The 15,000-nt window shown below is 43.5% G+C and overlaps 1 protein-coding gene across 4 annotated transcripts in view; it reads left to right on the forward strand.

The window, feature by feature from the left end:
• Positions 1-15,000, forward strand: part of LOC306932339 (latent-transforming growth factor beta-binding protein 4-like) — a 54,275-nt gene that overhangs the window by 18,891 nt on the left and 20,384 nt on the right. Inside the window, exons 6-18 of one of the 4 annotated variants that reach the window (XM_079514098.1) lie at positions 3,268-3,444; positions 4,103-4,258; positions 4,355-4,933; positions 5,006-5,485; positions 8,915-9,094; positions 9,218-9,340; positions 11,128-11,259; positions 11,650-11,775; positions 11,879-11,992; positions 12,356-12,475; positions 12,948-13,061; positions 13,776-13,895; positions 14,606-14,728. In XM_079514098.1, coding sequence (XP_079370224.1) covers positions 3,268-3,444; positions 4,103-4,258; positions 4,355-4,933; positions 5,006-5,485; positions 8,915-9,094; positions 9,218-9,340; positions 11,128-11,259; positions 11,650-11,775; positions 11,879-11,992; positions 12,356-12,475; positions 12,948-13,061; positions 13,776-13,895; positions 14,606-14,728 — 2,544 coding nt within the window. Of the gene's footprint in view, positions 1-3,267; positions 3,445-4,102; positions 4,259-4,354; positions 5,486-8,914; positions 9,095-9,217; positions 9,341-11,127; positions 11,260-11,649; positions 11,776-11,878; positions 11,993-12,355; positions 12,476-12,947; positions 13,062-13,775; positions 13,896-14,605; positions 14,729-15,000 lie in introns of all 4 variants that reach the window. The other 3 variants (XM_079514099.1, XM_079514096.1, XM_079514097.1) reach the window with 3 other exon arrangements.

The raw sequence follows: 15,000 nt of genomic DNA on the forward strand, positions 1-15,000 counted from the left end.
CCGGACTTTTACTTGTAACACAGTAGTTCTGCATTGCAGTATTGGTACTTTTACTTATGTAAAACATTTGAGTACGTTTTCCACCACTGCTCTTATCACTCCCCAGTCCCCTGTCTCCTCACCCAGGGCAAATAAAAGATGATTATGTGATATTAAACTGTACTGTACTATTAATACGCTTTAACATTTTCTTTCTTCCTTCCTTCCGCCCGTCCTTTCTTATTCCTTTCTTCACCTGTGATGTTGGTTGTTGGGTATTATTAATTAATTATTCATTTCTTCACCTGTGATGTTGGTTGTTGGGTATTATTAATTAATTATTCATTTCTTCACCTGTGATGTTGGTTGTTGGGTATTATTAATTCATTTCTTCACCTGTGATGTTGGTTGTTGGGTATTATTAATTAATTATTCATTCCTTCACCTGTGATGTTGGTTGTTGGGTATTAATTGAAAATGAGTTTAGACGGATGGTTCTGCAGGTTAATTGGTTTCATTAATGGAGCTACTAACTACCATCAGGTCAAGGCAACAGCACCTGCCCTGCTGGTTTTGACAGTGTCAATGGAACTCAGTGTGTTGGTGAGTCTCACACACACACACACACACACACACACACACACACACACACACACACACACACACACACACACACACACACACACACACACACACAGTTTTATAACCCTGAAACACACATCCTTCGATCATCAATACTTGCTCTGGGACTATTTTAACTTTGTGTTGTTTTTTTGTAATGATTAATTTGCCAAACGATGTACTGTAGCCAAACATTTGGCTGCAATGGGTTGCAACATTGACTTCCAGTACTTTGTGTTGTTGCCATGGAATGTCTTGAGAGGGCTTGCCAAGGCTTACAGGGGACGTGCCTCCATGTCACAAGACTGGAAATATAACAATATAAGATAGATGGCAACATTATGCCAAAGTGGAATTGGAAAGTCTTACATCCTGCCTGCACTCATGTGTGGATCTGTGTGTGTGTGTGTGTGTGTGTGTGTGTGTGTGTGTGTGTGTGTGTGTGTGTGTGTGTGTGTGTGTGTGTGTGTGTGTGTGTGTGTGTGTGTGTGTGCACGTGCGCCTGTGCGTGTGCGTGTGTGTGCCTGTCTGTCTGTTTTTGTGTCTGTGTGAGTTTGTATGTCCACGTATTTGCATACCTCTGTGTGTGTCTTTATATCTAAGTGTGTATATGTTGGTATGCATGCTTGTGTGTGTTTCTACATATGTCTTACATGTACAAACGTGTGCAAATGTGTTTGTATGTTGGTGTGTGTGTACGTGTTCGCTACCTTTGGGTGTGCATGGATGTGTGCGTGTAGATGTTAATGAGTGCATGGAGCCTGGGCTGTGTGAGAATGGGATCTGTGTAAACACCAGGGGGAGCTATAGCTGTGTATGTAGGGCGGGGTTCATCCTCGATGCCTCACACGGAATCTGCATCTGTAAGTAACACATACATGTATACACAACGCACACATACATGTATACACAACGCACACATACATGTATACACAACACACACATACATATACTATAGGCATGTAACGATATATCGTATATCGATATATATCGATATTAATCCCGGCGATATATATCGATCTAATAAAAATAGAAAAATCGATTTTCATTTTTTTCATTTTTTTGGGGGGGCTAGTGAATTATGGTGTGTGTGATATGAAATGTCTCCATCATACTCCATCATATTCAAGTGCTTTTGGAGAGAAATGAGACTCCATGCAGTCACTTTCAGTATAGTAGTAGAAGCCTGCAAAGGGGAGCTGTGTGTGTCCGTGACTGTGCCCAGGTGATGGTCGTTAATTGATGCTCATTAATACATCAAGGAAGGCAATTATGTTTCTGCAGCGTCAAATAGGTCTACAACTATCCTAAGATGCCATCAAAGAAAGCAATTTTTTACATGTTAACTCGAGCTAGGTTCTAACCAAGAAAGCATATTTACAGTAATTGTTGCACAGAAGAAGTCATTTTACATGAAAAGTAATGCTACTTTTGCAATGTAGTTAAATAAAAAATGTGAAAAAAGCTCAGGGGGGAAGTTAAATAATAAAAAAAAAAGATTTTTCGGTCATTTGTCTGGAAAATAAATTTGTGTTGAAAATATCGTTAAAGTATCGTGAACCTCATATCGTGATACGTATCGTATCGTGAGTTGAGTGTATCGTTACATGCATAATGTATTCACAACGCACACATACACATGAAAGCCTCCTAGGGCTCTGGAATGTTGCAATGCTGCCGTCTTCCTCTCAGCCGCCGGCTTGGGAATAGAAATGGGAATAATGTTGATTGTGGGTCATTTGTTTGTTTGTCTGTTTGTTTTTTGCCCTAAGAATCCATTCTAGCATTCTAGAATCCATTTGTTTTCCATGTCAAATACAAATGATATAAGTCAATACACCTGTGGGATCCATAGTTTAACTTTTGGTCAATAGAATGTGGAACATTTTATTATTATTGAAGGTGAATGTAGGTCCATTCTTTAGTTTAGTTGAAAGTAAATTCTTGACCAGTCTTTCTCCCACAAAAATGAGGGAAACTCTTTATTACACTGAAAGTCACTGGAACTCTTAGTTGTACATCAGAATGCTACTTTTGTGCGTGTGCGTGTGTATGTGTACTGGTCTCTTGCTTGTGTATGTTGGAGGTGCTCCGCTATGAGTACTTCTATTTTATGGGCTTAAATGTGCTTATATTTGACCCTGCCAGATGGCATGAGAGGCTGTTTGCTTGTGGATGTTGTGTATACTCCTGTATAACGATATATGTTCGGACTGACTTCGATGCATGTCTGTCTTGGGGAGTCTTGTGTCTATGGATTCTCGTCTGTATCAGGGTCTCATCCGTGCTTGTGTTTGTGCAGTGCTGTTGCCTTCTGGTTGTCTCATGTAATGTCTGAAATCTCAAAGAGCTTTCTGATTGTATTTTCCATGTACAGATGAAATCGTTTGGTGCTGCTGACAAGCTTTCCACCTTCCTTGTATAACAATTTTGAGGTGCCATTTGATTTTCTAAGCTTTTCTGATTGATTTGTCATTTGTATATGGTATTGCTGATGTTTGTGTGTGCTGACTGGGGCTGGCATGTACTGACTGCATGAAGGGCCTGAATTGTCCTTTTTGCTCCAAGTCTCCCGTTGGACTTCATGGAAACACAAGCAAAGTTAAGGTTCTGCAGGAACAGCGCTTTTTCTCTCATTTTCATTTCCTCTCCTTTCCTTTCCTCCAGCTCATAGCGTGATCTCAGAGGAGAAGAGTCAGTGTTTCAGGGTGCTGGGGTCAGGGCTCGGGCCCTCCTCCTGTTCCCTGCCCATCCTGAGGAACATCACCAAACAGATCTGCTGTTGTAGCCGTGTGGGGAAAGCCTGGGGACTGCAGTGTCAGAGATGTCCTTACTTTGGATCAGGTAGGATACGAATCCGTCGCGAGTAGAACCGACCAAAGTAGAGAGTAGACAATAGATTAGAAAAGGGTAAAAAAGAACAGAATACAGTTCTATTAAACTCTCTCATTTGTTCTAGTCTACTGGCTCTACTTTGTATACACTCTGAAGAAGGCTTGATGCCGTAACGTGGCATAAAAGTAGCAGAAGTACTTCGGAGTGCTGGCTATTTCTTTCGTACTGTGAATCTGTGTGAGCCGTGCATCTGGTAAACTGCATATAGAGTTATCTGGCTGCATTGAAGTTTATGATTCAACTTTTCATGGTTTATATTGTTTATAATTGTTTTAAGACCTGCACTGGCTGGGAACAGAATCACTGGTTTTAAAATGTTATAGTATAAAAAAATCGTGATATGGAATCGCAACAATCGGATCGGGAGGTACTGTAAATGTCCCACCCCACATGAGGTCACATGAGGCACAAGATCATGTACCTCATTTGGTGGAAAAATCATGTTTCTGCAACAAACAGTGGCATGTGTGGCACCCCTATGGGTGTAAGTGAAGTTGCTTTTGGCTCTCTGTTGTTTATGCGTTCCTAATGTTTCTCTGCATCTCTCTCCCTCTCTCTCTCTCTCTGTGTGTGTCTGTCTGTATGTCTGTCTGTCTGTCTGTTATAGTTGCGTTCAAGGAGATCTGTCCAGCAGGCCCAGGTTACCACTACTCAGCCTCAGCTCTCCAGTTCAGTCAGAGAGTGGCTCAGCAGTTAGCCACCCGAGGGTCTCCTCTGGTCGTCACAGGAAACCAGGGTCAACATGGCAACCAGGCTAACCAGGGTACCAGTCAGACTTCTATAGTTCTAATAGATGCTCATTAATTTGGTTCATAAATGCTTTCATTTATTCAGTCATCATTCTTCCTGTCATTGCTAGGTTCCTCTATTCAGACCAGCAGCAGTGGAACAACCAGACCGCATAAGCCCTCTACCAACTCTGGTTCAACTGGTAATAGCGGTACTGTTCCCAGCTCTGGTTCAACTGGCACCAGCGGTTCTGTTCCCAGCCGCGGTTCAACTGCCACCAGCGGTTCTGTTCCCAGCCGCGGTTCAACTAGTGGTTCAACTGGAGCCAGCGGTTCTGTTCCCAGCCGTGGTTCAACTAGTGGTTCAACTGGAGCCAGTGGTTCTGTTCCCAGCCGCGGTTCAACTAGTGGTTCAACTGGAGCCAGTGGTTCTGTTCCCAGCCGCGGTTCAACTAGTGGTTCAACTGGAGCCAGCGGTTCTGTTCCCAGCCGCGGTTCAACTAGTGGTTCAATTGCTAACAGTGGTTCTGTTCCCAGCCGTGGTTCAACTAGTGGTTCAATTGCTAACAGTGGTTCTGTTCCCAGTCGTAGTTCGACTAGTAGTTCAACTAGTGGTTCAACTGGAGCCAGCAGTTCTGTTCCCAGCCGCGGTTCAACTAGTGGTTCAACTGGCACCAGCGGTTCTATACCCAGCCGCGGTTCAACTAGTGGTTCAATTGCTAACAGTGGTTCTGTTCCCAGTCGTAGTTCGACTAGTAGTTCAACTAGTGGTTCAACTGGAGCCAGCGGTTCTGTTCCCAGCCGCGGTTCAACTAGTGGTTCAACTGGCACCAGCGGTTCTGTTCCCAGCCGCGGTTCAACTAGTGGTTCAATTGCTAACAGTGGTTCTGTTCCCAGTCGTAGTTCGACTAGTAGTTCAACTAGTGGTTCAACTGGAACCAGTGGTTCAGTATCCAGCCGTGGCTCAACTAGTGCTACAACTGGTACCAGTACAGGCTCTACTGGTAGCTCGCTGTCAACCCGGGTCAAGCCTCACTCACCGCCAGACTCTGGGTCGCTGCCCGCTAGACCTCAGCAGCCAGGGAGTGGAAGTGCTGTTCCAACCCAGAGTAAGGCCCTGACCCCAGGCAGGGGAGTGGAGCAGCAGGTCCCCCAACAGACCAAGCCTGGAAGTGAAGGGTCCACAACCAAGGTCAAAGCAGAGAGCGGAGGTTCAACAACGTCACAGCTGAGACCTCAGTCTCCGTCCACTGGAAGTCACGGTAAATAACTGGAGAAAAGCTTCAGGCTTCAGCTTCATTCATTCATTCATTCATTCATTCATTCATTCATTCATTCATTCATTTTCACTTAGCTTCTCAGTTTGGTAATCTTCCTATGTGAAAGGGGTGGTCTCCGACAGCCAGGTGCCGAGGATTCTGATTGGTCTGTGTGCAGTGCAGTGCAAATAATCGTATTGTTTTGCAATGCAAATAATCAATTGTATCAATACTAAGTACTTTACTTCGTTTAGCAATTTTAATATAAGAAGAAAGAAAGAGTTCATGTCAATGTGCGAGTGTGTCCATATACTGTAGGTATGTTCAAATATTACAATGTCCATGTATTTGCCAGAGAATCACTGTTTACTTATCCATCCATAATAATACTTTTTTCCTTTAAAAAAAACTTTTTTGCTAAATAATTACTGTATCGATTTTAAATCATTGTATCGTATCGTATCGCCATGCATTAATCAATATCATCCATGTATCGTACCGTCAACCATGTATCGTGATGCGTATCGAATCGCTGTTAAAATGTATCGTTACAGTCTTACTAAGGGCTGTATTTTGCGTGTCTGAAGTACCAGGTCTTATTACTTAACTTAAGACCCGGAGGCGTGGTCAATGCTCTTTGGCCACTCAGAATAGCCAAATGGCATTGATCACGCCTCCAGGTCTTAAGTGAAGTAATAAGACCTGGTACTTAAGACAAAATACAGCCCTAATCTGTGGGCGGGGCGGGACAGAGCCTTCCAATGTAAAGTTCAAGACACTACCCATACTCTGTTTCCTTTAGCACTATCCAATCAGCAGACACTACCCATACTCTGTTTCCTTTAGCACTGTCCAATCAGCAGACACTACCCATACTCTGTTTCCTTTAGCACTATCCAATCAGCAGACACTACCCATACTCTGTTTCCTTTAGCACTATCCAATCAGCAGTGACATGCCTATAAGTAACGGGTGATATTGGAAATGCAGGCTCAAATGGAATACGGCCAAACTGAGAAGCAAAGTAAAAAATAAGTCGGTTGAACGGAGTCTGGAGAGAGAGTGATCATATATTTTATTCCAGTTATATTGAGATTAAGTTTAACCATTTCATTATGGAGGAAACAAAGGAGGCTTTCCTGAGAAGGACCCAGCCTTCCACATATTTTATTATTATAATTCTTGCAACCACTACAGCAAGTGGAAGGTTATTATTTGTAGTTATTATACTGTAGTGTACAGTATGACTTGACTTGATCTTCTAAATGACACTTTGAATGTAAAGGCACACATTTCAGAAGAGTGCTAATCTTTTGTGTTTCAGAAAAGTAATATCTGCCCAGAATACCAATGTTTAAATTATATTTTAGAGAATATGGAAGCTGATGAAAACAAGCCATGTAAGAGTAATCATTATAATGATAAACTTTAGTACTTAGTATCTCAAAGTAATGATATCTCCAAATAATGACATGAAAAACATGAGGAACTTAATTTTCTCATGTATCTCTTTTTTTTGCCAATAATAAACCATTATTTTGATAATATCTCATTATTTTGAGATGCTAAATCCTTATTTTGTCTTTCTTCTTCATTCAATATGTAGAAATGGCTTCCATTAGAGAAAATACATGTTGTAATATGTAACTTCACTACCTTGTTGATAAAATCGGGTTGACATCTTTCTTTTATTATACATTTGAAAAGGTGTGCCCAAAGCCCAAGCCAGGAAAATAAAGTCACCAGCTACTACGTCACTGACACGCTGCAACACGCTGCAACACACACTGCAACAACACACTAACACGACACAGCCTTACCCTCCGCGTCGATCCACGGCTATCTCCTCATGTCGCGCCGCACTTCCACACTCAACAACACCCGCGTAAAAACTGGCATTGCACTGCCACTACAGCCGCCTCCCGTCCACACTCACAAACAACATCAATATCAATAATAAACACAAACACGCCACAAGCACCGACACCCCCGCCTAATTTGTTGCCAGGTCTATGAAAACAACCCCAGAAAAAATGCCATTCAACACGCTACTTACAACTCGCTTACAATTCGCGGACCTGGCAACACTGCATCCTGTTTTCCCATTGGCTACGGTTGCTACAACACGCATTTGCACTGCATCTTGGGAGCAACACAGCTTAATGTAGGGGTCACCGATTGCTGTGCTACATCCCCCTCATGTTCTCACCACCCCGTTCGGCTACACCACACACACTAACCTACACAATTCTCCACATGCAACACAGGGCCCTTATTGGCTAGCCCCCTCACATGGCGATCCCCACGCAACACACACACCCACACACACACAACGGCCACGTTCGGAAATATCGCACTGAGCGCACTGTGCAAATGCAATGCAAACTAATAGGCGAGTGTGCTTCGGTGCGGTATTTCCCAACGCGCCCATCTCATCGACACAACGCGCGCAGTCGGATGCCAAGGTCTTCCGCGCATTATTCCTTTCCCAGTCTCACCACACCACGGACTCATTGTAACCTCGCATCAGTGTCACTGCAGACACGTAATCACACTGTGGAGGATTTGTGACTGAGTGACTGTGTGTGTGTGTGTGTGTGTGTGTGGTTTGATTTCAGCATGTTTTACACTGCACAGTTGCGCAGTGCACACCATGGGACAAATCGGCTTTTCACCCCCTGCCACTGTGCCCACAAACGCATGTACAAGAGGAAAACAATCTAAACATTATATACTAACGTCAGCATCGGGCAGATTAACACACACAAGCGTTATTAGTTGAGTTTTCGTATTGAAGTGCCTCTGAATTGTAACTGTGCGTTTATGTCAGTCAGCGATGCGATCCGTTGTTATTCAGCCACGCACGGACTGGAGAGAGGCGACGTGTTTCTCTCCCTTCGGCTCATGTAGCCCTCATTGTAACTACAAATATTGTTCCCGAAGAAACAATGTGGGGTCACTGCAATCCAAAAGATTGTAGGCCTACTATAATGCAGTCAAGGTCCCCACAAAAACATACTACAGTATGTTCTGCTCCATTCTCAACATCTTTTGGTTTCCAAAAACAGTAACTTATTGTAAGTAAACCAAAACAGTAAAAAGCAGTTTCATGTGTGCTTATTTAAATTTTATTTAATTTGCTTTGATGTGACAATAAAATACAACAAATAATAATAATACCCATCCGTTAATACATGTGAAGGGCACAATACTGGGTTTAAAAACACAGCTGACACATGAAGTGGAGTCTGTCAAATCTCGCAATTTCCTTCTTCCCATTGCGCTGCAACGGAACTAGGATGAGCCGCCCGAAGGGCGGCGAAATTCTAGTGTTTTACATCTGCCTGAGGACTGAGGACTGTTTTCAGCGCCTTTCACGATAAAATGTTTTTTTTTTAATATCGCATCCATCTCCATGGTTGTACCAAACAGCAGGCAGGGTCTCCAGCACTGTTGCCCAGCCCGACCCTTCAGCAGGTAGAGGGGACTCTCTCCCTGCCCAACCCCAGCCAGGCAACCCGGTCTCTGGGTCACGGCTCCATGGGTCCCTCCCCTCCAGCCAGAACAGAGCTGCTGTCCCACCTACAGCACGGCCTCCCAGAACACAGACAGGTTGGTTCACCAGTACTGTCTGCATCTGTCTTACTGTGCCCATAGATACAACCCTGTCTATCTGCCTTTTAATCTATGTCTCTGTCTGTCTGTCTGTCTGTCTGTCTGTCTGTCCCATTCCAGCCATCCCTAACAGACAGACAGCCCGCCCACCTGTTGACAGACAGCCTTCCCACCAGTCTCCTCCAATCAGACCAGCTCAACCCCTCCTGTCTCTTGTTACACCCCGCCCACAGAGGCCTGCAGGTATGGTGATCAATCATCACTGATGGTACCAGTTAGCAAAATATCACTGATACAAATTCATAGATAGAGTAGATGTGTTTCTGAAAACTGAAAATGTGAAAAACATTTATTGAATTGATTTGATATATTTATTTAATAATTTACCCAACAAATTCACAATGGTAAATGTGTTACAGTGTTACACCAAGAGGTTATATGAATCTTTAAATTCTGAAATACATGACATGAATCCCCAACATGTTCCTTCACCGGTTTGAAACATTAAAACATGCACAGCTGCTCTCCCTATTATATCAGAACAAGAATAGAAAATATGACAAAACGTTTTTTTTTCTCACTAATGCCTGGCCAGACACCTTTCCCAGAAATCCAGTGCATGTGAATGCCTGGAGCACTGGGGATTTCCAACTTGAGGAAAATGTCCCTAAGCTAAGCAGGCAACACATGAGGTGCAGCAGTAAAACACTTACTGACTACAATGCTGGGTTGGGTGCAGAGCCAGCACTGGGCAGTGGGCAAGTTGCATACGTCATCACGTTGTTGTGTTCTTGTTCCATTGCATTGCAGATATCCATAACTGCATTTAAGGTTAAATGTGAACACTATAGGGGGTGGCAATTGCCATTCCCTGATGACGCAAATGACGCCCCTGTAAAGAAGTCACACAGTCACATCGGTTTTACTCTTTTAACCTTTTCTGTAGTCAGCTGTCTCCAGTTCCAGCTTTCAGCAAACTAAATAACAAAGAACAAACATGTGACAGCTGTGACAACATACAGTATTTGAACATATCACTGAACACAACAGATGAGTGGGTGAACTCAAACATTGACAGACGTGAACTAATTGCCAAAGGTCAGCAGTTACACTGGGTCAAAGTTGAAAAAGGTTGTAACTGTGGGCATGCCATGCAGAAAGCATCGCCCTAGGTAGCATCAATGCTCAGTCAGAGGTGGACACTCTCTGGCACAGCCAGCACACTGTGGTTTTCATGCTCATCATGCATGTGTTCCTAGCTCTAAAACAGGGAGGCAGACAATGGGCCTGCGTGTCTGGCTGTAGGACCACAGGGGAGAGACGCAATTTTGTGGCTCCATTATGACATTTCAGAGAGGTCTATAACAATGTAATTATGTTGAAGTTCACCTCCACAACTACAGTAGTTTTACTTTAGATGTAGGCCTACAGTAGGCCAAGCTAAAAAAACAAAAACAAAACAAAACATACATTCTAAAATCTCTATCAGAAATGGCTGGCAGAACGTTTTGAGGAGGGGCTGTGCGAGTTGGTGAACATTTTTAAACATGCTTTATGTGCCGTATGTATGATGTCACTTTACCCCAGCATAGTGACAAACAAAGCTTTGCCTCTTTCTGTGTGCATTATTATGACCACCTTGTCACCATGTTTGTTGTCAGAAGACTTTTGACTCTGACCTGCCCTCTAGTGGGCATAATATCCATCTTTTCTCAGCTACAAGCTGATTTGAGTTTTGAGTGAAATGATAGATAAGCATGTGGACATACCAAACCTGCATTCAGCTAATTGTTGGCCAAAATCTGATGTGTGCAGCCCTTTTCTCATGCTGAGAGAATACTGTATATTTAGCCTACTACAAAATAGTTATTATTTTGTAATTTCTTGTACTGTATATATGTGCACTGCTAATGTGTGTGTGTGTGTGTGTGTGTGTGTGTGTGTGTGTGTGTGTGTGTGTGTGTGTGTGTGTGTGTGTGTGTGAGTGTGTGTGTGTGTGTGTGTGTGTGTGTGTGTGTGTGTGTGTGCAGCAGTGCAGACTGTGTGCGAGAGCAGGCCAGGTGTGTGTGGGCGTGGTCGCTGTGTGGACCAGCCTGCAGGGCGTTACACCTGTGTGTGTGACCATGGTTACCAAGTTAATGCTCAGCAGAACTACTGTCAAGGTAGAACACACATGCGCGCACGCACACACACACACACACACACACACACACACACACACACACACACACACACACACACACACACACACAGACACACACAGACAGACAGACAGACACACTTTTTTACATCATTAGGCCTATATTTGCTGTATATGTGCGTGTGTAGATTACAATTCAAACTGTTCAGATTATATTGTAGTGTTTTTCGCACAACAAGCTGGAATCGAACCCAGGTCTGCAGCTCAGTAGAGTAGTAGACCAACAGGCAACCCACTGCTCCAATAGAGCTAGCTCCATCGGTGGATCAGTGTTCTCTCGCAAGGTTGCTACAATATACACTTATACAGTGTGTGTTTGTGCGTGTGCGTGCGTGTGTGCGTGCGTGAGTAGATGTGAACGAGTGTGTCCAGTCTCCAGGTGTGTGTACATTGGGCGAGTGTGTGAACACGGTGGGGAGTTACTGGTGTGTGTGTCCCAGTGGATACACCAGTAGCACGCAGAGGACACTCTGTCAAGGTCAGAACTACAGCGGAACCATCAATCATACATCTCAAATAATTCATCAGTCAATGCATCAGTTGATACATTGATGACTCAATCATTGGTTTCCTGTCTTCAGACATTGACGAGTGTCTCCAGACTCCCTGTAGCAACGGCCGCTGTGACAACACTCCTGGCAGCTATAAATGCGTCTGTCACCTTGGTTACAAGCTGGAGGATAACACCTGTACAGGTGAGAGGGTTAGATTATCTATTATTTATTTATTTAACCATTTAAAGCACAAGTTTGTGATTTTAAAACAGTTAAGTGGACTTTTGTAGCTCTCTTTCTTCCCCTATCTTTCTCTCTGCTTCCTCTTCTTCTCTGTTCTTCTATAGATGAACAGCTCTGTGTAACCATGAAACAATAAGTTTAAGCCTGTGTGTGTGTGTGTGTGTGGGGGTGTGTGTGTGTGTGTGTGTGTGTGTGTGTGTGTGCGTGCGTGCGTGCGTGCGTGCGTGCGTGCGTGCGTGCGTGCGCATCTGTGTGTGTGTGTGTGTGTGTGTGTGTGTGTGTGTGTGTGTGTGTGTGTGTGTGTGTGTGTGTGTATGTCAGACCTAGATGAGTGTGAGGACCCACTGCGTTGCCCAGGTCAGGAGTGTGTGAACTCAGAGGGATCATACAGATGTGTATCCTGTCTGTCTGGCTACGGTCTGCTCAATGGACTCTGTACAGGTAACTACTAACAAGGCATGTAATCATTCACTCAATTATCCATACGATTTGAATCACAATGCTATAGGTAGGTTCACCATACGATTTCTTAAGACAGAATTATTAATGTTTTAAAATCCAGTATTTTCTTTTTCTTTTAATTTCCTTCTCCTCTTCTCCCCTTTTCAATAAAGTAGCAAATGGCTGAAAATGCTTTTTTATCAATTCTCTTACAAAGATCCTATATTTTCTTCTAATTCTTTACGCGCCCTGCTGTTTGCAGACCAGTTTGACCCGTATGCACGCACCAATACTCAAACACACATTTGCACACATGACACATAGTATGCCCACATGCACACAAAATAAATAAAGATATACATACAGTAGGCTACAGATACCCACATCATCATTCATACTCAAATACAGTATGAGTACAGTTGTTAAATCGGCATAGTGTGTTTTAACGGTGGAATTTTGAATGTTGTTCCAGACATTGATGAATGTCGTCAGAACCCCTGTTCCAATGGCCGCTGTGACAACACACCAGGCAGCTACAAGTGTGCCTGTAACCATGGATACAAGCTTCAGGACAACACCTGCACAGGTAAAGACTGTGATGAAGTGATGAGAATACGCAAATGAAAACATACAGCAATATTATTTCTTCCATTTCTTTTTTGTAAAAACTAGAGCAGTGCCTGTTGGGCACTGGCCTACTTGGAACGATGCAAGTTGGAAATGAATGCCCCACCCAGTTTTGTCTGTGTCCCTTTTATGCCCATATATGGAGTTCTTTGTCAGGCATGCCCAAATATGGAGTCTATGCAGATGTCAGACCACCATTGTGATGTCAGAACAAGTATTGTGATGTCAGAACAGGCCAACTCCATATATGGAGATATAGGGGTGATCAGGTCCAGAGCCCGGACAGAGGCTTTTGTGCTGGTTCTGGACAAACGGCTATCCGACGGACTCGACACAGGGCACTGCACTCCCTCCTCTGGGGGTTTGGAACGCATGTGTCGAATTTGGAAAAAAAACAAACAAAAAAAATAAATAAGTATTTTATGTATTTATTTGTATCACAATGTTTTTTAATCTACCGCAGTGCATCCGGCTTTGTTGAGTGTCTAACTGTCTATACGAACACAATATATTAGGCTCTATGCACATACAGCATTTTGGAAATAACTCTAATGACTTCCATCAGGTGTTACCAATGACGCTAATTAAGGCTCTGTTACATTTTTATAATTAGAAAAATAAATGATGGCAATTAGTAATTGTCAGTAATTGTGTGTGTGTGTGTGTGTTCCAGACATAGATGAGTGTGTTGAAGAGTCCCAGTGTCCAGGCCAGCAGTGTGTCAACTCTCTGGGTTCCTACCGCTGTGTGACTTGTACATCTGGATACACACTCACTAACAGACAGTGTACTGGTGAGACACGCACGCACGCACGCACGCACGCACGCACGCACGCACGCACGCACGCACGCACGCAGGCAGGCACGCACAAAATATGTTTTTTTGATATTACTTCCACAGCTTTTGTCCAAACATCACACAATTCGGTACACATTATCTCTATAGTCATGTGATCAACTTCAATCTGTCCTATGTTTCATATTCCATCCTGATTGGCTAAAATTGGCATCTATAGTAGGAGGGGCTCATTTTGAACAAAGTGCCTCAAATCATCAAAGCTGCATCCGATTGCTGTGAAACTCCCACTAGCCCAAGGAAGAAATGCAATACCACCAGCAGACCGATTTTTGCACACATTTTTTGATATTACTAGTCTCCTACATATTTTGTCCAAATATTGTACATATACATCACGCAAATCGCTACAAATTAGTCATGTGATCAACACACATATTTCATCAACATTGCTGGCCCACAATAACCTACCTGACCTGGCGGAGACCTGTGCGCCGAGGAGCACTTTTTCTAGTTTTTGTTTGTTTTTTAATTCAAAATTATGCAACAAACGAAGATGGCATCCTTTCTCACTCTCTCTCTCTCTCTCTCTCTCTCTCTCTCTCTCTCTCTCTCTCTCTCTCTCTCTCTCTCTCTCTCTCTCTCTCTCTCTCTCTCTCTCTCTCTCTCTCTCTCTCTCTCTCTCTCTCTCTCTCTCCCTCCTCCAGACATAGATGAGTGCAGTCAGGTTCCAGCTGTGTGTGGTAGTACTGGTCTCTGTGTGAACACTGTGGGCAGCTACAGATGTCAGTGTGGGCCTGGATACAAGCTGCAGGGCAACGCCTGCACAGGTAAAACACACACACACACACACACACACACACACACACACACACACACACACACACACACACACACACACACACACACACACACACACACACACACACACACACACACACACACACAAAATCAAGAAAAATATTTAAGAGTTTTCCCAAACATCACCGGCAGCCACTACATTAGCAATGACCTTTACAAGTTAGAAGGTAAAATTGGACTTAGAAAGAGCAGCCCAAGTTCAAGTTCTTTATTAGTGTCCCTGGTTTACAGCAAGTCGTAG

This window comes from Electrona antarctica, assembly GCF_951216825.1.
Source record: "Electrona antarctica genome assembly, chromosome: 11".
NCBI lineage: Eukaryota > Metazoa > Chordata > Actinopteri > Myctophiformes > Myctophidae > Electrona > Electrona antarctica.